General features: G+C 41.6%; 1 protein-coding gene across 1 annotated transcript in view; it reads right to left on the bottom strand.

Annotated features, from left to right (window-relative positions):
• Positions 1 to 24,044, bottom strand: part of adgrl3.1 (adhesion G protein-coupled receptor L3.1) — a 145,833-nt gene that overhangs the window by 84,696 nt on the left and 37,093 nt on the right. The window contains exons 5-6 of the mRNA XM_077203951.1: positions 19,778 to 19,792; positions 16,745 to 17,551 (exon numbers count right to left, since the gene is read on the bottom strand). Coding sequence (XP_077060066.1) covers positions 16,745 to 17,551; positions 19,778 to 19,792 — 822 coding nt within the window. The remainder of the gene's footprint in view (positions 1 to 16,744; positions 17,552 to 19,777; positions 19,793 to 24,044) is intronic.

Raw genomic sequence — 24,044 nt, 5'->3', positions numbered from 1 at the left:
AGAGTTTAGTTCCAACCCTAATCAAACACACCTGAATCAGATCATCAAGCTATTCAGAATCGCTTGAATATACAAAGGCAGTTGTGCTGAAGCAGGTTGGAACTAAACTCTGCAGGACAGTGGCCCTCCAGGAGCAGGATTGAAGACCTCTGCTTTAAATTATAAAACAATAGATATGTTGTTGCAAATTAAGACAAAATATCTATAACCAATTGGTTAAAGTAATTCCAAAAATGGCTCACTGACATCAGTTTTGAGAAAAGGTTGAGAATCATTTGTATGCAACTGCTATTTGATTTGATATTTTGTAAAAAATGCAGCAACATTCACACATTTTTAAGTGTGACTTCAGTGTCCAAACAGATAAATATAGAAAAAAAGAGTCCTAAAAAGAGTGAGTTCAGCAAATAAAGAATCAAAAAAGAGCAAATTTATAATCACAAAGATGCTAAATATACATATAGAGCACAAAAAGAGAGGAAAAATGTAAGCCCAGTTTCATCTCCTCTTCCCATGTTATCAGCAGTATGGTAATAGTAATGCAAGTCCCCTTGGTGGGGTTACCACTGTAATCCGCACTCTTATCCTCTCAGATCTACATGGTAAGATGCTCTAGGTCAGCAGTCTGTGTAAATGTGTGTGTGAGCAGGGTCCAAAATTAACTCTTGCCAAACAGCAAATGTGAGTAAAAATGTGTGTTCCCAAATAAACAAAACAGTAACTTGCTAAGGAAATGCAACATAATACATTATTTAAATGGACTGGTTCTTTTGCTTCCCTGACATCCTGGTGTGAGATATTACACACACAAAAAGGTTCCAATAAAGCCATGTGTAGACAAACACTGCTGTTTAATACAGTTTTATTAGTAACAGTGTTTATTGTACTTTTTATATGTCGCAGTTAAGTTTGTTGAAACCATAATTCCCTTTCAGTCGAGAACGTCAGACGTAGTCGACGGTCGACTGAATTGGGATCTCGCTAGAGAGCCTGTCTTCTTCGAGTACTATTGAACGAGCCAATGTAATTGCCGTGCGTGATTCGCATCACACACTCCGCCCCCGCGGCGCGGGTATAAATACGGAAGTGGATGCACGCACTAGTTGCCTTTCGCTTCGGAGCCGATCGTTTGATGTCTCTGAGAGTGCTGTTGTCTACAACGAGCGAGTGTGTCGGTGTTCTTCAGGAAGACTCTCCCAGTGCTGGTGTTCTACAGCGCGAGTGCAGCGGTGATCGCGAGCTTTGAGCTCTCAACTGCTGTTTTAACAGCAACAAATTTCTAAATGTTTGTGTGTGTTGATGGCTGGTTAGAGGGCGGAAAAGTGAGTGCTTCACTGTTTCAGTTCTCTGTTCAGTGTTGCCGCGGTCATTCCCCTGTGTGCTCCGGCACTGGTGACGGTCCTATTTTCTGGAAGAGCAACACGGGTGCGTTTGCGTCTTTTTCAAGATGTCATTCCGCCCGTGCGTTTCTGGGTGCGGTCGTTCCCTGTCTCTCTCTGATGGTCACAACTGTTGTGTCACGTGTTTGGGCTTACAGCACGCTGAGACAGCTTTTGTGGACAGCTCGTGTTTTCACTGTGGGAACATGACTGTCGCAGTGTTGAGGGCGAGACTCGCCTTCGTTCGCGGAGAGCGAGTCCCCATTACCATGCCCCACCCTCGGGTGCTGTGTGGGATGGGTGACCGGAGGATAGTGTTGGATGTCCCGCCCGGTAACCATTCCCTGTGGGCTCCTCACTCCTCCCTTCCACTGCAACCACTGGAGCCTCCTGTGTTGTCTGCTGGTCCATCTGTAATGGGTGGGCCAGCGGTTTCACTCGGGGCTCCCCTTCAGGACAGGACGCCGATTGCAGCATCGGAGGGTGAGCTGACTTCTAGAGATGATGACTCGGCTGCATTGTCTCCCTCCGGGAGTTCAATGTTGCCCGAGCCGGATCCAGAATTATCAGCTATGCTGAAACGGGCCGCCGAGGCTGCCGGGCTCGAGTGGAACCTCCACCGTGTCCCGTTCAGTCTCGGTTGGAATCTGGAGTTTGGTATCTTGGGGCGGGCCGCGCTGGTTCTCAGCTCGCCGCCCCAGTGCCTTTCTTTCCCGAAATGCATGGAGAGCTTATCAGGTGGTGAACAGCATCTTTCTCTGCCAGAAACTGCCTGAATAGCTTTTCCCCCTCAGTACCCTTGATGGAGGAACGGTGAAGGGTTGCGAGGTGTCCCTCCATTGGAGCGGTCTGTCGACACAGGTGCACCTGTGTCCGGCGGCCGCTGCCTTTTGGGGGGATCCTCGTCTCCCCCCTAAGGCCTGTGAGGTTTTGTCCGTTCCAACGGGCAGAGCTTACAAAGCCTGTGGGCAAGCCGCTTCCTCTTGAATGCCATGGCGTTGCTGCAGGCTAGGGCACCCATGGCATGCACGAGGGTAATCCAGACCGTGCGCTCATAGGTGAGCACCGCACTGCATCCGACCCCACCCTCCGGGGTACGGGTGTCGTAGCGTGCGTGATCGGTCTGGCGATGTCCACCTTCGTGGTCCAGTAGCGCCTTCATTGGCTCAGCCTGGTTGGTATGGCGGATGCGGACAAGGTTCGGTTCCTGGTCTCCCCAATTTCCCAGGTTGGGCTGGTCGGCGACGCGGTGGAGAACTGCATCCAACAGTTCTCTGCCGCTCAAGCGCAGACGGAGGTCATCCGGCACATCCTGCCCCGGTGGCCAGCTGCTGCCTCCACCCGCCGCCGGTGGCAGCTCCTCCGCCTGCTCGTCGCCGTGGGCGTTCCCCGGCTGCCGCTCCTGCTGGCCCTCCGCAGCAGCCTCGACCCAGGCCTCAGCATGGAGCCGGCCGCAGTAGAGACGCCCAGTCCGCTTCAGGCGCTGCCAAGCCAGGTGGCAAGCGACAGCGAAAGCATTCCGGAGCGGGCCGCCCAGGAATGGAGGAGATGCTCTTGGAGTGGCACGATCACTCCCTCCCCCCGGGTGAGGGCCGGGTGGAGCCTTTTGTTTTTGTGTGTGTCTGTTCCGCCGCTGGCTCCCTAAAAAAAAAAAAAAAAAAAGCGGAGCAAGCGGTACCCACACTTCAAAGAGAGAGCAATTTCATCTGTTCCTGGGTCCCAAGAGGGCCAGTCTGGCGGGTGTGACCCTGTATAGCCTTACACCCCACAGCTCCCCCTTGGTCGCCAGCAGGCAGCTTGGTGCGTTCGAGGACCCGGTCATCCGCCTTCTCACGCGCCCCCTGCCGCTTGTGGAGACAGGTAAGTGTTGCACAGCACACTTACACCACTCTCTCTACTTTGCTGCCTCACCTCAGGCTCGGCTACCCCGCTCAAGTCAGTGATAGTCATCACATTAGGTGTTGAGCAGACGTGCTCCTGAAAATTCAGTGATATTCATCACACCGAGTGTTGAGCAGTGCTCCTGACTTGTGCGTGTTTATCTTATCCTGCTGGCGAAGGATTTGATATAGCCGCCCTCCAGCCGGTACGAAGGCCAGTCGAAAACTCGCTCTTCGTGCTACTAGGTGGTGAGTCGTGACCATCTTGGCCCAAGATTGGTCTGCAGCTTTGACCTGAAAGACATGTGCTTCAGATCTCTACCCCCCGCACCGCAGGCCATCCTGCATGTTGCGTCTAACGGTGGAGTATCAGTACAGTGTCCTTCCCCTCGAGTGCTCCAGAGCCCGTTGGGTCTTCAGGTCAACTGGAAGAGAGTAATCTCGCCCACGGGCTGAGTATCTCTTTTTTCAGTTTTAGAGAGGTACTCGGTCTAACATGTCTCTCCAATGAGAATGTGTTCAGCTGGTGTTGAAGTGAGAAAGGGTCCCACTGAAAGAACTTTCAGAGGCTCCTGGGGTATATGGTAGTCGCAGCCTTTGGCTTCCTCCATATGTGACCGCTTCAGCGCTAGCTTCACGATCGGGTCCCGAGGTGACCGTGGCAGAGCAGCTCACCCTGTGTGACTATAGTTCATCCCGGTCTGCTGCCAAACCCTCTTCAACAGAGGGGCCATGTACAAAGGGCGTGTTTTAACGGGGGCCTGGGCGACCTCGACTACACGGGCATTCGTGCCTCGAGTTGTTAGACATCGCGACCGTTGCGCAAGCTTCCCCTGCATGTCACAAACTCACCCGTCACCTCCTCCTTGGAGTCAGACGCTTCTGAGGGCGCCTTGTTCCACTCCTCCCGCTTACTCAATCGTGCCGCCATCGAGCCTCACGACAGTTATAGCCAGGGCAAGTGGAGACTCCATCCCCTGGGTACCCTTGGACAAACACTGGGTCTCAGCTGCCCCAGGGGCCCGCAGAAATGCGTTTAACCCCAGTGAGCCTTCTAAAAGTGACTGCGACTCATGGTCGCCTTACGCCTGCTCAAGTCAGTGAAATCATCACTCTTCATGTTGAGCAGAATTGCTCCTGAAACTCAGTGAAGTTCATCGCACTCAGGTGTTGAGCAGCAATGCTCCTGTAGCTCAGTGAGTTCATCACAGGTAGCTCAGTGAATTCGTCACACGCAGTGCTGAGCAGAAATGCTCCTGGTGCTCAGTGAAGTTCTTCGCACTCAAGTGTTGAGCAGAAATGCTCCTGAAGCTCAGTGAGTTTATCACACTCAGGTGTTGAGCAGTAATGCTCCTGAAGCTCAGTGAACTTGTCACACTCAAGTGCTGAGCAGAAATGCTCCTGTCGCTCAGTGAAGTTCTTCGCACTCAAGTGTTGAGCAGAAATGCTCCTGAAGCTCGGGGAGTTTATCACACTCAGGTGTTGAGCAGGAATGCTCCTGAAGCTCAGTGAACTTGTCACACCCAAGTGCTGAGCAGAAAACGCTCCTGAAGCCCAGTGATCTTCACATGTTGTGTTGAGCAATGCTCCTGTCTTTTGAGTGAGTGCTTCACTGTTTCAGTTCACTGTTCAGTGTTGCCGTGGTCATTCCCCTGTGCGCTCCGGCACTGGTGACAGGTCCAATTTGCTGAAAAAGCAACATGGGTGCGTTTGCGTCTTTTTCAAGATGTCATTCCATCCGTGCGTTTCTGGACGCTGTCGTTCCCTGTCCCCCTAACGGTCAAAATGGTTGCATCACGGTGTTTGACAGCTTTTGTGGATAGTTCATGTTCTCATTGCGAGAACCTGACTATCGAGGTGTTGATATCGAGACTCACCTTCATATGTGAAGGTGGAGTCCCTATTATCACGCCCCGCTACGGCGCCATGTGGGATGGGTGATCAGAGGATCATAGTGAGTCTTCCCCGCCCGACCAACCAATCCCTGTGGGCCCCTCACTTCTCTATCACACCGCAGCCGTGTTGAGTGCGCTGGTCCCTCTGTAATGGTCCCAGCCGTTTCATTCGGGGCCCCTCCAGAGGACAGGATGCAGATTGCAGCATCGGAGGGTGAGCTAACCTCTGGAAATGATGACTCGGCTGTGTTATCTCCCTTTGGGAGTGTAACGTTGCCCGAGCCCGATCGAGAAATGTCAGCTATGCTGAAACAGGCCACCGAGGCTGTCAGGCTCGAGTGGAATCCTCCACCGTGTCCCGAACAGTCTCGGTTGGATGATTGGTATCTCGGGGCAGGCCGCACTGGTTCTCAGCTCGCCGCCCCAGTGCCTTTCTTTCCCAAAGTAAATGGAGAGCTTACCAGGTCGTGGACAGCATCTTTCTCTGCTAGAAACTGCCTGAGTAGCTCCTCCTCCCTAACTATCCTTGACAGAGGAGCGGTGGTGGGTTACGAGGCTATCCCTCCAGTGGAGTGGTCTGTCGCGACACAGGTTCCTACCTCTCCCTTGAAAAGGGGACCAGGTGGTGAGCCTGCAAGCGCTGCCCCGCAGGAGGCAGACCCAGCCCTGGCTTTTCTCTCCCCTTTCCGCTCCTTGCAGTTATAACTGGACAGAATGCAAAGCCTCAGGACCTCAGACCAGCTCTTGTCTGTTACGGAGACCAGCAGAAAGGAAAAGTTGTTTCCAAGCAGAGGTTGGCCCACTGCATAGTGGTTGCCATCATCTTGGTGTGTTCTCCCAAGGTGGACGTGCCCCCCAGGGAAGTGAGCTCCTCTAAAGAGAGAGTATAGCTCCTGCCTAGGCGTTGACAGAGAGTGCCTCGCTGACAGATGCTTTAGAGCTGCAGGCTGGGCGACACCTATCACATTCGCTAGAAAAATAGCCTACGTGTCGAACCACTGCTTCCCGTGAGCTCCCTTCTCATGAAGCCAGTTTTCAATGTAAGCCCGGTTCGAAGTGTCGGCTTGCTGCGCCATTCCCCTCCTATGGACTGGATACTTGCACAATTCTTGCTCCCAGTATGGACGTGACGGAGCGTCCGAAGCCAGGCCTTTCACTCATATGCACTGTTGGAATCTGTGTTAGGCTGGGTCCATATGTTGTGATCCCTATGGCGATCCCATATGTGTATTCTTCCATGGTATGGCTCCCTGCGGCGATCCCGTATCTTCCCTTGGCAGAGCCCGCTCTGCCGTCACTGAACGGTTGAGTCTCCCCCCTGTTATAGGCTGGAGCCACCCCAGTGACATTCCATATGTTGTACTTCCTGGTATCCGCCCAGTCCATATGTGTATCCACCACATGTTACCTCCCTACAGGCAGGATGTAGCTTCTGCAGCGTATTCTTTTCCAATGAAAGAGAATGCTTTCCCAGTGGTCTTGTGGAAAAGCAGTGACTTCCCTAGCCTAAGCCCTGTCCCTTCTCCACCTCAAATAATGCGGGGGGATCAGAAGGTTTTTGTCTAGGCACTGGAAGGTGGCAGCACTAGTGGCGTTTTAATTGGGATACCAATCAGTCGACATGTCGACTACTTCGAACGTGAGCGACTGAAAGGGAACTTCTCGGTTACGTATGTAACCCTCGTTCCCTGAAGGAGGGAATGGAGACTTAGACTTATTATATATTGGGCTCCGCTTGGCTCCTCAACAAAAAAAACAACAACAAGTGTGTGCATCCACTTCCGTATTTATATCCACGCTGCGGGGTGGAGTGTGAGATGCAGATCTCGCACACCAATGTGCATTGGCTCGTTTTAACAGTACTCGAAGATGACAGGCTCCCTAAACATGTTCCCAATCTGTCGACACGGAACGTCTTTTAGGGAACGAGGGTTACATATGTAAACAAGACGTTCAATCAGCTAGAATGATTCGGTCTGATTCAGAAACAAATTCTTTAGACTTGTTTTGTGAAACAGTTCTACTGATTCATCAGACTCAAAATAATTATTTGAACTGAACGACTGAATAATTGGACATCGGTAAGAGAGAATTATTGTCGCTTTTGTCGCTAGTAAGAACCTGACCCTCACTGATGTAAATGATGTGAGCTTTTCAAATCAAGTGGTCAAGAAAGAACATCTTCTTATTACTGTCCTCAGTGTAAAATTACCAATTAATGGATTATCTATAATGCCTACAGCAGTGATTCTCAACCGTTTTGACTTGGCAACAATAATTCAAAATCCCGGATAGGGACTTGATATGAAATAATGATACTGATTTGTAGTTTTTCCCCCCGCTTATTTTAAATCCTTTCAAGTCATCTTGAGGCCCCCTTAGTGGTTTGCTGAGGCCCCCTACTGGGCCCCAGGCCCCTGGTTGAGAACCACTGGCCTAAAGTTTTATTTTCTCCAAAACTTCATGTGATGACCACCTTACATTAAGCCATCCAAATAAAAATATGAGGAACAAAATAATGACGTGTCTTCATATTTAGTGACACTGCGAGACAGACACCAGCTTGTTTATGATGATGTGAGTGACTCAACGATCTGTGTTGTTTGTTACAATTTTTCAAGGAAAAACAACTCTGTCCAACTGTCATAGGGAAACAAATAGAATTATTAAATATCTAATAAAAAATATTTTAAGTATTATAAATGTTTAGGGGGGGATAAAAAAATACAGTTGCACGTTCAGTTAAAAACATTTTTAAATATGTCCAATTCACCTACTACTGGTAGGAGTACAAACGTTCATTTTGGACCCTGTGTGAGTGTATGTGTGAGGGTGTTACTGTGAGAAAGTTTCTGAGCTCTAAAGAATGTACACACAAGTGTGAGTGTGAACATCACTCCATTACTGATTGATCTGTGTGTTAAACTCCCTGCTGGCAGATCCAGGTGCATTCTTGTTCCTGTGGATCGGTTTAAATAAAGTTTTCCCCTGCACTGAGCTGTAATTGCCAATGGAGAGAGTTTTAACCGTATGTAAGACATTCTCTCATTTAATAAAAGCAGAGAACAGAAGTCTCCACTCCACTAAAGGAGCATGGAGGCTATTCCACTTACACTATACATAGTGCCAATTCTAACATATTACATTAGCATTAGAGTTTAAAGTAAACCTGGAGGAAGAGGATTCTGGGTATGAGAGGGAGAGAGTTAGTCTGTTGAGAGCACGCTTCAAAGTAAAGCAGATTAAACCGCTATCACCTCTGCAGTCAGACTTTAAGACGGAGATGTTGAGTGTTACATGTGAAACACGTGCATGTTTTTATTTTGCTCTACATGCTTTTCATTTAATTTAATTTTATTTAATTTCTATCAACCTTTAAAGCAAGTTTTTGTGTCTGTGATCTTTTGCTGGAAAGTTGTGTATGTAAGAAAAAAATGAAAAAGATAAAAATAAATGGTGAAATTCAATAAGAATTTCACTGCGGATCCTGCCAGCATTTTATTTGCATAGGCTATCTGTATTATTTTAGCATCGTATTCACAGAAGGAATTTTGTAAATCAGGTGATAATAATGAACACTAACAATGGGCAATTGGCGATCTCGTTGGTCTGTTCTGATTGCTACATTGTGGAGGATGCAGCAGATTATCCCAATCGGCATATACTTTACTGAGAATGCTTAGCATCACTCCACCACTGTGATCCAGACACCTGAATTGGCTCTTTGAAAATGTTGATTAAACGCTCGACTGCACAGCTGGTCTGGATATATGCCCAGTTATAACTCTTTTCTCCACTATGATGAGCTACAACCATGATTAATCGAAAATGTACACACAATGTTCAACAAATTCACTTAACTGTTAATGGGCATTGATATTGTAACTAATGTGAAAATTTGATGCGATAAACATTTTAGTTTGAATGTACACCTGTTAATGTCTCTCCCATCGAACATTTTTTTTTTAAAGAGGTGTTCTAATCTATTTTCCATCACACTGTGAATAAAGCTTGTCGAACAATAATAATCACCACTTTTGTCATGTGATGCTGTTGTTACATAAAACTACAGGTGTGTTCATACAGTGCTGCACAAGCCGATCGGCATCTCTGACTTGAAGCAGGTTAGAAATTTTGTCTGTCTTGAGACGGTGCTGACACTACGTCACACTGAAGTATGCTATCAAAGTACTTGTCAGAGCGATTTAAGAGCAGACAGCTGCCTCATTCTGTGCAGTTTTATTTTAGACAGGCAGCACTGGCTCTGATGTCGACACAGCTGTTTTACGATTGGTCAGATTCACTGATAACAATGATGGTGTGTGTATCGTGTTCATTCTGACACCTTCAGTTTCACTAATGTAATGTTTATAAACCAAAACCTTTGAGAGGTTTTTTTCAGTGGTATTTAAATATTATAGACTTTAGGTGATGATACACAGGGCAACTTTTTGAGCAATGTTGCTGGGCAATGTTGCCGTCAACGGGCAACCAGATGAGAAACAGGGCCCACGACCGATCTAAATTATCCAAATAGAAATGTATTGCCCATTTTCAATGGGAAAGAGCCCAAGCAACAATCGCTCGGCAAGATTGCCCAGTAAAATTGCTCAAAAAGTTGCCCTGTGTATCATCACCTTTACAGTGGGCTCCACAAATATTGGCACCCTTGGTAAATAAAAGCAAAACTGACAGTGAAAATTTGTTTTTGCAATTTCTCCTCTTAGTCTTTCATTCAAAATATTTACAAAAAGCTAACCTTTAATTAAAGTCAAATAGTTTCTTGAAATTCTTATCATAAAAATTTTTTTCTTTCTTACTGAAATGTATGTATTCCACAATTATTGGCACCCCTTCATTTAATACTTTGTTTAACATCCCTTTCCCAAGATAAAAGCTTTCCTAACCCTGACTGTTTAAGAACTTCTTAATAAAAGTATTTAAATTCTTAGTATAGTTTTCCCAGTGACAAGCTGGTGTCAGAAAAGGAAAGTTGCATAGCGCTTTGGTTAACCCCACTAGTGTCAGACAGTAAATTTGCATTTTCGTTCAGCTCGTCTGCTGTTTTTTACACATTGGTCTGAACAGAAAAATCACATGCAAAATTATTTTATTATTTTTACAGGAATTAATAGTGCTAGGCTACACATCAGAGCAGTTTCAATGCATTTTTAAACTGGTTAAACTGGATTATGTGTGGTGGTGTATAAGATGCTGGTTTTTGTGCTAAAATATTGGGTGGTAATATTGGTTTGCACCCAAGAGTGACAATGAGTGACTATAAGGAGAAAAAGAAAGGTGAGAAGTAGCTAGAGAAAGTCAAAGATACAAAGAGGAAGGGAAAGCACATTACTGGGCAAATCTAATCTCTTTCAATCTTTTCATCTTCTCTCTTTACTGTTTCTGTAGATCTGAATCCTTCATGTCCTCCCAGCTGACCTGAAAGGCAGATCTTTCTCAAGCACCTAAACTATTCCATGAGAAACACTCTTTGTTCAGGGACATGCAGCACACATACAAAACTTAGGCCCATTATCTAATTTTAGTTGATTAAATGGTATCAGCTCTCAATGGTATGTAGCACTCAATATGCAGGGCTGTAGGCACGTTTTTATAAGCACCGATGTCCAAAATTTGAGCTAGTTAGGGGCAGGGGTGCCGCTAAGGGGGGAAAAGTTAGGACGATTCTAAGGGCCCACACACTTTTGGGGCCCCTAGAGATCGATTTTATTAATGGAATGGGTGGGGTAGGGGGCCCAACCTCATATTCTTTCATAGGGCCCAACATTTCTAGCCGCGCCCCTGGTTAGGGGGGTTTGGGGGCACGCACCCCAGAGAAAATTTTGATTTCTCTGATCTACATATGTGCGTTTTAAGATGTTTGAAGGTCAAAAAATAGCTTTAAAACCATGCCAGTGGACAGTAGATTATCTGCTCATACATGCTCTCTCCATAATCTCTGTCCCTCTTTCTTTTTCTTTAAGTCTCCTTATCTTGCCCTGTCTCTTTCCATCCTAAAGCTGAGTATTGATTTATAGTAATTTCATTTTCTTATGTCAGTAAAGAAAGTAAACATAGGGTCAACTGATGTTTAGCCTATGTTTTTTAAATTATTTTCTTAGACAAGTTAATTTACTGAAGGCTACGAACGCTAGGTAAATACGTTTATTAAATTCATTCACAATATGTACACACTCATTGTTAATCTTATGCCTAATATGATGAGAATGGCTTTATTAATGTTTTTGTCCTTTCACATTGACAGTTACTAATTATTACATTACATGAATCACGTAAATTATATAGCCCTATTTTTGATTCAAAATAGCGAAATTAGACAAAAGTTTATTAGTTTGCCTGATTATTTTTATCTGTCGTTGAACATTTCTATCCTAAAACAGCTGTCACATATGAAATATTAAGTTTAGCACTCTATGACCGTTTACTGAAGCTTTGAGTTGCACTGGAATTCGCGCTGAGCAGCTTCTCTGAACATAAAGTCCGCCTACTTTGATTTGATTGCTCAAATATTTTGACATTTAAGAGTGGTGACAGACTGCAGAGGCAGCTCTTCTTGGTGCTGTGCAAAATCCTTGCAGCCCTAAAGTGGTGTTAATACTATATTAGGCAATTATTTAACAACATTTATTATATACTCCTCGGATAAATACAGAGGTCCGGTCCTAAGTGACATTCATAGCTGGCTACGGCCATGTCAATGTGCTACCAGATGTAAGCCCTCACATTTCCTATATTATCCTTAGTTTCCATCAAATAACATTTAAATTAATAATTTGATACAATGCACAATTGAGTAAATGTTTTTAAACTGTACTTACATAAAAAAAATACCTGTATGTAGTTATATTTGTAATTTATTTCTAATTACACTGTTTACCCAACTCCAACTCCTACCCCTTAACCTACACTTAAACCATACCATGAAATCTGACCCTAACCTTGATAGCATTAGCAGCAACAACATTTTGCAATGCAACATGAACTGTACATAGTAATTTGAAGACACCTAGTTGGGACCAAAAATCATAGTTACCGCAGTTTTTGTTATGAAATAATTTTTTTATATGAAATCTGCATAAAAACAGCAAGACATTTTAAGAATCCACTTAAACCAAAGTCTACACAGTAAAAGGGAAAAATTGTAACACCCAATATGGTGGCTGTAGAAAATGAAGTCCTGCCTTTCAATAGAAAAAAGGTAATCGGCTTGTTGGCAAAGGCATTGCTTGCTCTTTTTGATCTACATATGCATTAGCTGGACAAACCTGAAAAAAGGTGTAGCCTGATTTAAGCATTGCTGTCATATTTTTATTGTAGAACTGACATTATGTTATTGAAATGGCACATAGTTTTTGTCATTTCAGTCTTTTCCCTTTCCAGTAGATTGGAGGTGTACTTGTGTGATTTGAAAAAAGCTGCCCTGGGGCACTGACACAATGACTGCAGAGTGAACCAACATACTCCAACAGGGACTTAAGATAATAGGAAGTTACTTCCATTTTGTTGCAGTAAAAATAACTGTAGCTAGTACTATAGTATTTGGAAAGAATCTATGGCTACGACAGCAAAATGTTGTAAGGCAGTCAGTGTTTGTGGCAACAAACAAAAAAATAAGTCAAAAGAGTTCCATGATTAATTGTTAAAAGATCATGGTTTTCGTTTACCTGAGACAATTTAGAGAATGGATGCAGAGATTTGCTTTTTAATTTTACCCTTAACATAAATTTCCTTGTCATTAGAACATGTAACCTAAAGCTTATTCCCATTATAAAATGTGCATGTTGCTGTCCTCAAATTATTTTATTGCCAAACTGTAGTTTTCTGAAATCTGTTACAGTTACGTAAGGATTCGGGCGAGGAAAGTAAATTAAATGAATAAATTACCAAATAAAAACAAAAATATTGTATATCCTTGTCTTTTGTCACACAAATTTGAATTTGATACACCTTTAGTTTAGTTTATTTATTGTCATTTGAATCATTCACTCAACCGATTCGTTATTTCAAATTCAAATTAATAAATGTATGTAAAAACTAGTCATGATTATTAAGCTTTTCTTAATGTAGGTCTGACAAATGTAAACTATTAATTTATGTTTTGAATAGTTGAATATTAATATTTCCATACGTATTTTGATTTACATACCTGTATTTCTACTTGTTTCTTTCTTGTATATTTTCTGCTCTGTTCTAAGCAAAAAATCGTAATTGTCAAATTAATTAAGAATCATGCCATTATAAATGAGATAAGTTTTTACTATGCACAAGCCTCTATTTCTAGAACATTCTCTCCTGTTTTACTTGACAAAATGCCCATGTTTTTTCAGTTTTTCTCCTTCAAAGCTGACAAGCAGACGAAATTAAAAACTAATTAAACCAAGAATAAATTTAATTAAAACCTGAACTACACAAATATGGTGTCGTTATAGCAATATTCACTTTGATATGACCACTAAGCAGCGTCTGATCTGCATTAGCTTAGTTAGCTAACACTCCCACTCTAACTCATGCTTTATAAGATCTTTGATGTGGAGTATTCTAATAAAGAAAATCAATGCAGGCAGGGTCATTAACAAGCACCTCCATACATTTGCACCTGCAAGTGAATTTTATACGTTTTTTAAAAGCTATTTACACCTTTGGAGATCTGTTTTGAAAATGAAGTACTAAATTCAACAAGAATCAATGTCTGGGATTCAAAAACTTAAATGATGTGTAAATGAAAAAAAAGTGTTTTAGTTGTATTTAGTATTTGCTTGTTGTGTGAGTTGTTCTGTAATGAACTGAAAGTGCAAGTGAGAATGTATTTGCAATTTATTGAGCAAATCTCACAATATGCTCGATTTGGACCCAGTTAAGAGCAAAGAGATACACTCTGCTCTGCTCTAATGGGGATGTCAGTAGATGCTGGAGATAATGACTGTTAGTTTACACTGTAGATAATGATTAATTCAGCTGCATTTCAGCTGAGCTGGCGAGCTGACTAAAATTGCAATACAATACTGTGTAAGTAGTGTGCCTGAACTCTAAATTTGAAGGAGGAATAAAACAAAGTGAAAAATAACCTGACTAATGGACTGCGATAACCTATACAATAACATTCTCTGGAAATGGAAGTCAGGAGAAAATCCTGATGGTCTCTTTTATCATTGACATGAATACTTGTATGAGTGAGTGAAAATGACAGGGCTTTCTAACTCTTGCCAGTTTAGTTCTTTAAAGTAGATTTGTGACTGACAATCACAGAGTAGTACAATACTTGTAAAATAAATTCTGACTGTGTGGGCGCAATAAATGTTACACACATTTAAAGGGATAGTTCACCCTAAAATGAAAAGTTAAAAAATCACAACAAAAATATTCCAAGTATCCTTAAGTAATAAGATTTGCGTGATGAACAGACCAACATTTCAGCCATTATTCACTGACAATCTTCCTCTTTGGTAATCTCTTAACTCAAGAACCCCTACAAATGAATCAGTCTGTTTGATGAACGAATCGCTCAGTCTGATCTGTGAACTGTTTCTGTACTCAAATTCAACACAGATTCAATGATTGTAGCAGTTCTTGATTAAACAACTCACAGGAGGGGAACATTTTAAAATAATGAGTTTAAAGACTTAAATTTTGGTCTGTTGTAGTATGTATTGTATTGTAGTGTACTGTAGAACTTCCAAAGGCAAGGAATATAGCACACAATATGTATGGGCCACTTGTATGGTTCATTAGAGCATTTTTTGGGTGAGCTATTCCTTTAAACCTTGTACACCACTTTATACTGCCCATTTGTGGAAAAATTATAGAACATCTAGCTTACAGAGGCTTCAATTAGCGTACAATGATGTAATGAGAATTTTATTAAGGAGACCTAGATGGCATAGTGCAAGTGAGATGTTTGTAACTGTGGGAGTTAACACATTTAAAACTGTGTTACGGAATCTTATGTACAAATTTATTTGCCAACTTTATGCTTCTAAAAATGAGATTATCATGGGTCTATCAAATACACTCACCTAAAAGATTATTAGGAACACCATCCTAATACTGTGTTTGACCCCCTTTCGCCTTCAGAACTGCCTTAATTCTACGTGGCATTGATTCAACAAGGTGCTGAAAGCATTCTTTAGAAATATTGGCCCATATTGATAGGATAGCATCTTGCAGTTGATGAAGATTTGTGGGATGCACATCCAGGGCACGAAGCTCCCGTTCCACCACATCCCAAAGATGCTCTATTGGGTTGAGATCTGGTGACTGTGGGGGCCATTTTAGTAGAGTGAACTCATTGTCAAGTTCAAGAAACCTATTTGAAATGATTCGAGCTTTGTGACATGGTGCATTATCCTGCTGGGAGTAGCCATCAGAGGATGGGTACATGGTGGCCATAAAGGGATTGACATGGTCAGAAACAATGCTCAGGTAGGCCGTGGCATTTAAACGATTCCCAATTGGCACTAAGGGGCCTAAAGTGTGCCAAGAAAACATCCCCCACACCATTACACCACTACCACCAGCCTGCACAGTGGTAACAAGGCATGATGGATCCATGTTCTCATTCTGTTTACGCCAAATTCTGACTCTATCATCTGAATGTCTCAACAGAAATCCAGACTCATCAGACCAGGCAACATTTTTCCAGTCTTCAACTGTCCAATTTTGGTGAGCTCTTGCAAATTGTAGCCTCTTTTTCCTATTTGTAGTGGATATGAGTGGTACCCGGTGGGGTCTTCTGCTGTTGTAGCCCATCCGCCTCAAGGTTGTGCGTGTTGTGGCTTCACAAATGCTTTGCTGCATACCTCGGTTGTAACGAGTGGTTATTTCAGTCAAAGTTGCTCTTCTATCAGCTTGAATCAGTCGGCCCATTTTCCTCTGACCTCTAGCATCAACAAGGCATTTTCGCCCACAGGACTGCCGCATACTGGATGTTTTTCCCTTTTCACACCATTCTTTGTAAACCCTAGAAATGTTTGTGCGTGAAAATCTCAGTAACTGAGCAGATTGTGAAATACTCAGACCAGCCCGTCTGGCATCAACAACCATGCCACGCTCAAAATTGCTTAAATCACCTTTCTTTCCCATTCTGACATTCAGTTTGGAGTTCAGGAGATTGTCTTGACCAGGACTACACCCCTAAATGTATTGAAGCAACTGCCATGTGATTGGTTGATTAGATAATTACATTAATGAGAAATTGAACAGGTGTTCCTAATAATCCTTTAGGTGAGTGTATAAGGTTTAGCACTACACAATATCAGTCTAAATATTGGAAACACATGGTATATTTGTATTTTTGTAACGCATTGATGCATTTTTTTTTGTTATTGTTGGGTGTTATATGTTGTTTTAAAAATTGGACCCTGAGTTTGTAATAAAGTTTTGATTGATTGATTGATTAAACGCCTTACTTTGTTGTATGAACCAAACCCAGTTCAGTTAAAATAAACCAGTAAAGGAATAAAATGCAAATGACCTCAGTGCTATTGGTGTTCTCTGAGATAATTTGGATTAAAAATGGTCACATAAGGAAAAATATGTAGCACAAATTTGTTTAAATTAAAGAGAAACTCACCAAAGCCCAATCTGTTGTCATTGTTTCCAAAGTCGAGAGAATATATGACAACATGGTAGTTGTTCCACACGTACAGCAAATTGTCTCTGGGGTTGTAGTCCACAGCTGCGATGTATTGGTAGGAATTTGGGAATGGAATGCTGAGGTGCGTTTCACGGCTCTTTTCTGTGTTGTACATGTAGTCGATTTTATTCCCCAACGCTTCATTATCGTCATCTTCATAAACACTCTTCACTACATAGAGGATTCCGCAGATCATGAAAGCATTGGAGGCCGATCGCTTATCGTATGTCGTATCCCATGACCCCTCCACTCGTAGTGTGTAGGGGTTGAGCTGACTCACCACAATTCGTCCATTGTTCTGTTCGGTGGCATAAATTACCCACAGTCCGTTTTCATCCACTGCTAGATCGATGTCAGATTTCCCACCCCAGCGATACGGCGAGGTGTCGTGGTAATTAGCGTTAGCGATAATCGCCTCACCGCTTTTGATACGAGTTCGCAGGTCGAATTTAACAATGTTGCGTGTACGTTCCTTGTTGAAGAAAAGCGCACCATCGAACACCACAAACCCAGTGCCATCTACCCGATGTGGTAGTTTGTATGTTGTGGTAGGGCGACCCGCAATAAAGTCCTCTTTAGATGAGTACTCAGTCAGTGTATCTGTGCGGTAAGGTGTCCAAGGCATATAGTAGATCTTATTGGATGACTGTAAGGGGTCTTTACACCATGATCCAGACTGATGGTCTGACTCAAAGAGGTGTTCACTCTGGTACACACCTCTCAATACACCTGGACAGAGAAAGACTGAAAGAGGAAGAGATGGAGTGAGTTGCATGAATGTAATTTAATGCTCATTTTGTTGTCCTATCTATACGTTTATTAAAAGTACATGAAATACAGTTCAGAAATACGATGACCTACTTTCTTTTATAATGAGCATATTTTACATTTCTGAATTAAAATAAATTTTTAAAAAATTATGGACACAAAGTCAAATTTGTCAGGGTGATACAATTGTCCTGATTAAATGAAGAAAATAATCCATATTAAAATAAATACTTAAGATAAGCTTAAATAAGCATAATCTTGTATTATTAATTCTTAGAATCATTATCTTGTATTATTATTTCTTCACTGCTTATTCATAATTTACAAACTTTTGTCCAAGTGCAACCCAAATAAAATCTACCAAAAAAGACCCCTTCTTTTTTGAGAGAGAGAGATATCTATCAAATCATATCTGATGACTAGTAACCCGATTTATAGTTCATGACTCCAGCAGAATCCCTCAGGAGGTTCTGAAAATCTGTCACACCGACTTCTCTAACCCTGAGGAAAATTCACACGGTGTGAGAATTTATGTGGGGGGTGGTTAAGAACCATCACCCTATTATTCCTGGTACATTAAATTTGAAGATAAATAAAATAATCATCTGTTAAGCCTTATGCAAATCAACCTTAATTTGTCCTGCAGAATTGCAGCTTGTAATACTAACATTCTATTTCATGAACTGACCCACAATATATTGCTGGGAAAAATAGCAATGATATTTGCTAAACCTGGGAAAAAATTCTGGGAGTAATTCAAATTACATTTTAAAGTAGTGTGAAAAATCAATGACCAATGAACACAGTTGAGACTGGCTTAAAATCAGGGTTAGCCACCGTCCACACAGCAGGCCGTGCTGTCATGCATATCTTATAAATGTACGCTCTTGTGACTAAACTCTCTCTCTGTGTGTTTGTGTGTGAGTGTGTGTGTGAGTGTGTGTGTGTGTGTGTGTGTGTGTGTGTGTGTGTGTGTGTGTGTGTGTGTGTGTGTGTGTGTGTGTGTGTGTGTGTGTGTGTGTGTGTGTGTGTGTGTGTGTGTGTGTGTGTGTGTGTGTAATGTTTTCACTTTCTTTGATTTATAATGATACTCCTGCAAACCATGCAGATATTCTTACATGGTCACACACAAACAGAAGAGAGAGCGCACACGGAATGCCTGCCATAGAAACGGCCCTTTCCCACCATTCCGTTCCCAGAATGAGGGACATCCTCATGGGAAGTGTGGCTGGTATTTTAACTATTACTGGATGTTTCCTTTTATTGTTTTAGATGGATTCATTTTCCACAATATCTCTTAATCCAGGAACTTCTTTAGGCCTTTGATAAACCCAAGTATATTTGTGTTTATTATTTTATTTTATTACTTGTGACTGTCAAAAGTTTTGGTAGCCTATTAAATTTTTAATTTTTAATTTCATTTCTAATTTCTAAAGTTTTATCCAAGTATTCAGTTCAATTCAAGTTTGTTTGTAAAGTACCTTTTGCAATACATAATGTTTCAGAGCAGCTTTGCAGAAATAGCATGCGTCTAATATTACAATCAAGAAGCCAGAGTTGACAGTGACAAGAAAAAAATAGCGATGAGGTATTACGAGAAAAAAACCTTGAGAGGCTTGTAACTACATACACAATAAAAATGACAGCTATTTTTCTGTTTATGTCAACATAAAAAAAATATTTTTAATGTGCGTACCATTCTATTTCAAATCAAGACAACCTGACATAAAAAGCTCCCATTTCAAAATGCCAATTCACTTGATTTGAGTGTTATCAGCCTTTGATAAATGTGATAACTGTTTATGCGTCAGCTATGCAGAAAATTAGCTTTTATGTTAAGGTCTAGATTCACCCCAGGCCAATCAAGACCCATAACATCGCAAGACATCAGTTTCACACTGTCACATCTTGTGGTCAGCACAATCGGCAGCTTAAGTTTTAAACAGTCGAAACACCTCCCTATTTATCTGATACATGGTAAACCACCAGATACACTAAGAGAGATCAAGAGAGAGGAGACAGTGAGAAATAGAGGTCTAATTCAGGGAGTACAGCCTTGGTCTGAGATCAAGTTTCTCCTCCGCATTCCTATCATAAACCATTATGAGCTACTGATCGCCAATCTGTCATTAGTATCAAATAACACCATAACAGCCTGACAGTGAATTACACACTTAAATTACATTAAAGTAATGGACCTACCTCTTTGCTCCACTTCTGCATTCAGAAAAGGGGGGAAGAAGAAGAAGAAGAGAGAGAGAGAGAGAGAGAGAGAGAGAGAGAGAGAGAGAGAGAACAGATTAATGATGCAATATTAAATACTTCACAGTAATTCAATTCCATATTATGCATGCAATGTGCGACGTATCATAACACAATCTTGTGAGTTAGTAAGTAGTAAAATGTGCTTCATTTGTACTCTAGAAATTTCATTAACAAAGTGATCATAATTTTTGAAAACAAATATAGTGTCCATGTGATATTAGACTATTAACCAGAAAAATGAATGCATCAAAACAAACTAGAGAGAAAGAAATAGGGTTCGTTTCACAATTATTTCTCATGTGCCTTGGGTGCGATGATTTAGATACAGAGCAGATTTCTTGGCTAGCCTTCTTGGCTGATGAATACAAGACACAGACTTAAGATGTATCATTATTTATTCATTTATTTGATATGATATGAAAAAATATAACATTATTGGTTTTATTTCGATTTAAACTGAATGTTGCCTTTTTTATTATTAGTAACTTGTATCCTGACACAACTTCATTGGCTTGACCAATGTTGTGAGTTAGAGACAGGACTATTTGATTGGCTGATTGATGGAGGAATGGGAAAGTGGTTTAGAAATATGTAATATGTGAAAGTAATATGGAAATTGTAGATTTTTAAATTAGCTGCTTCATACTTTTATTTATGCTGGTTTCAAATACAAATCTTATTAGTTTTACTTCTGCATATTTCTATCTTTCCATCCATTTCAATTTACATGTTCTTTTCATCTTTATTTCTCAAATTAAATTTGAGTTCCTTTCTTTATTTAAACATTACGCAACCAATAATGGAAGACAAAAAAAATCATTGTACTCATGCAATGGCAATAAGAGCTTGATTTGCCTTGAAAAAAAATACAATCTAGATGGTTGCAACAATTTATGTCCTTTGTGTATGTGTGTGTGTGTGTGTGTGTGTGTGTGTGTGTGTGTGTGTGTGTGTGTGTGTGTGTGTGTGTGTGTGTGTGTGTGTGTGTGTGTGTGTGTGTGTGTGTGTGTGTGTGTGTGTGTGTGTGTGTGTGTGTGTGTACTTCTCTATGAAATATGCATGAGGATGAACTGTTAATGCATCACTCAATAAATCCAATAAATAAGCCGCCACACAAGAAAAAGAGACTATGTGAGTGTGTGAATGAGGTTCCAGGAGATCTGATTTAAAAGCAATTATGTCTCCCCCACACACACCTAGTCAAGTTTCAGTCACATTGTAAATGGATCAATAACGGATAGTCATTTGCTGTCAGTAATAATAAATAAAGAACAGCCTGAACAGACCAGTCCTACTGGGAGGTTACGACTTCCTCTACTAGTACCCTATGCATCCCAACTAACAGACAGTCGATGTGGATAATGTAACACAGACTCCTGCAGTATGTTTACCAAAATCATTACCATAGTTGCAATGACACTGATGTAGCGACAGATATTTTTTTCTTATTGTTAGTGAAACGAATAGTTGAAAAAGAAAAAGTATAGAGCAGGGACAAGGTCATCACCACCGTTTGTTGACGGAGACAAATATGAATTCGAGCATGCAGTTGATTGCAAGTAAAGAGCGGGGTTTAAGCGGACTAAATGACTGGAGAAGTCAAGCATAAGTCACTGGAGAGAAGTCAGTCGTTTCACCAAAATATTTTTTTATGTGGTCAAAAAAATGTTTTAAATTGTGCATCAATAAAATGGATTTAGATAGAATCAAGTGTAAAATTTCTGTGTTTCCAGCAACATCAAACAGAAATGAAAAAATATTGATTGTTTGGTAACACTTTATGACAAGTATACAGTAATAAAGCACTACGAATAATTTGCAAACTATTAGTTTATAGTTAATTCATAGTTAAGATATTGCAGTCTTTGCATTTTTCATTTACAGGTCCTTCTCAAAAATTAGCATATTGTGATAAAGTTCATTATAAAGTTCATTATATACTGGGCTACAGGTGCCGCATTCCCCAGGTCAAGCCACTTTTGAAACCAGAAACAGGTCAGAAACCCAGTCTTCCTCCAGACTCTGGCACCTTCATTTCCAAATGACATGCAAAATTTGCTTTCATCTGAAAAAAGTACTTTGGACCACTGAGCAACAGTCCAGTGCTGCTTCTCTGTAGCCCAGGTCAGGCGCTTCTGCCGCTGTTTCTGGTTCAAAAGTGGTTTGACCTGGGGAATGCGGCACCTGTAGCCCATTTCCTGCACACGCCTGTGCACGGTGGCTCTGGATGTTTCTACTCCAGACTCAGTCCACTGCTTCCGCAGGTCCCCCAAGGTCTGGAATCGGTCCTCCTCCACAATCTTCCTCAGGGTCCGGTCACCTCTTCTCATTGTGCAGCGTTTTTGCCACACTTTTTCCTTCCCACAGACTTCCCACTGAGGTGCCTTGATACAGCACTCTGGGAACAGCCTATTTGTTCAGAAATTTCTTTGTGTGTCTTACCCTCTTGCTTGAGGGTGTCAATGATGTCCTTCTGGACAGCAGTCAAGTCGCCAGTCTTACCCATGATTGCGGTTTTGAGTAATGAAACAGGCTGGGAGTTTTTAAAAGCCTCAGGAATCTTTTGCAGGGGTTTAGAGTTAATTAGTTGATTCAGATGATTAGGTTAATAGCTCGTTTAGAGACCCTTTTCATGATATGCTAATTTTTTGAGATAGAAATTTTGGGTTTTCATGAGCTGTATGCCAAAATCATCAGTATTAAAACAATAAAAGACCTGAAATATTTCAGTTGGTGTGCAATGAATCTAAAATATATGAAAGTGTAATTTTTATCATTACATTATGGAAAATAATGAACTTTATCACAATATGCTAATTTTTTTAGAAGGACCTATATTAATAGGCTATATACAAATAGTGAGTTATAGTTATCTAAACTGAAAACTCTTATCGTTCTTGGTGTGAACGGGCCTTTACTTACAGTTGTCGAAAATATTACACAAAAATTACAGTTTGCCTTTAAAGGGATAGTTAACCCTCACCCTCGTGTTGTTCCTAACCTGTATGGCCATCTTTCTTCTGTTGAACACAAAAATATATTTCTCTTCTTTTTTTGTTCATAAACTGCAAGTTATTGGGTCCAATGTTTTTTTGAACCCTATTGACATTCATTGTAAGGACAAAAACAGTTGAAAAAAATTTCAGAATAACCTCTTTTGTGTTGCACAGAAGAAGACAAAATCTCTATGAGTTTAGAATAACATGTGGGTGAGTAAATGATGACAGAATTTTCATATTTGGGTGAACTAACCCTTTAACGTACTGTGAATAATACGACTTACAGGGAAGCAAGATTCCTAGACTATAATTTCAAAACCACTTTATTTCCTCCATAAAGACAGTAGTTAATCACACAGATCTAAGGAGCAGGTACTGAGTATCTATATGAAGTGAAGTTTTCTGAGTGTGTAGGTAAAACAGACGTCCCATATTGAAGCCAAAGCAGAAAGGTTGACTGGAGTTCTGCCAACTCCTCCATCACAAGGGAGAAGAGAAAGCCAGAAAAAACCTCAAGAAAACATTTGGAACATGTTCCCAAGGGTTTCTAAGCCAGAAGTAATTAAATTACCTGGATGTGTGTGTGTGTATGTGAGACTGTTTGTGTGTGTGTCCGTCCATATGATGGACCTCCCCACTAATTAGTGGGCCTGTGGAAAAAATGTTTTAGGCTTTTTTTTGACCAGATGGTTACAAACACACATGTATGCACTTATAAACACTCACACACACTTCATGACCCCTATGCGCAGGACGATTTATGGTCAAAAGGCCGAAACGAACCGTGTGTGCATCCTGCCTGTGTGTCCTTTGTGTCATTTAGCTCTGTGCAAGAAATTCCACAATGTCTCTGCTATTCCACCCATTTGTGAATCAGTGTGTGTGTGTGTGTGTGTGTGTGTGTGTGTGTGTGTGTGTGTGTGTGTGTGTGTGTGTGTGTGTGTGTGTGTGTGTGTGTGTGTGTGTGTGTGTGTGTGTGAATGTGTAGGGGAGACAAAGTGTGTAAGTGTTTTCAGGCTTTTCCTGCTGCCAGTGCCGCAGTCATACGATACTGATTTATCGTCAACGTTGCCATGGCCACAACAACCCCACAGAAACCGTGAGAACTTGAAACCACATCACTCTGCCCTCAGATGATTGACAGGATATTTTCCCATGAGTCATGGCAAGGGACAAGGCCCGGCAACAGCGGACAAAGGCAACAG

This window comes from Siphateles boraxobius, unplaced genomic scaffold, assembly GCF_051911475.1.
Source record: "Siphateles boraxobius isolate OS27281-9 unplaced genomic scaffold, OSU_SipBor_1 119, whole genome shotgun sequence".
In the NCBI taxonomy this organism is placed as follows: Eukaryota; Metazoa; Chordata; class Actinopteri; order Cypriniformes; family Leuciscidae; genus Siphateles; species Siphateles boraxobius.
Note: the sequence above shows the minus strand (reverse complement) of the source record. Positions and strands in the feature narration are given on the sequence as shown.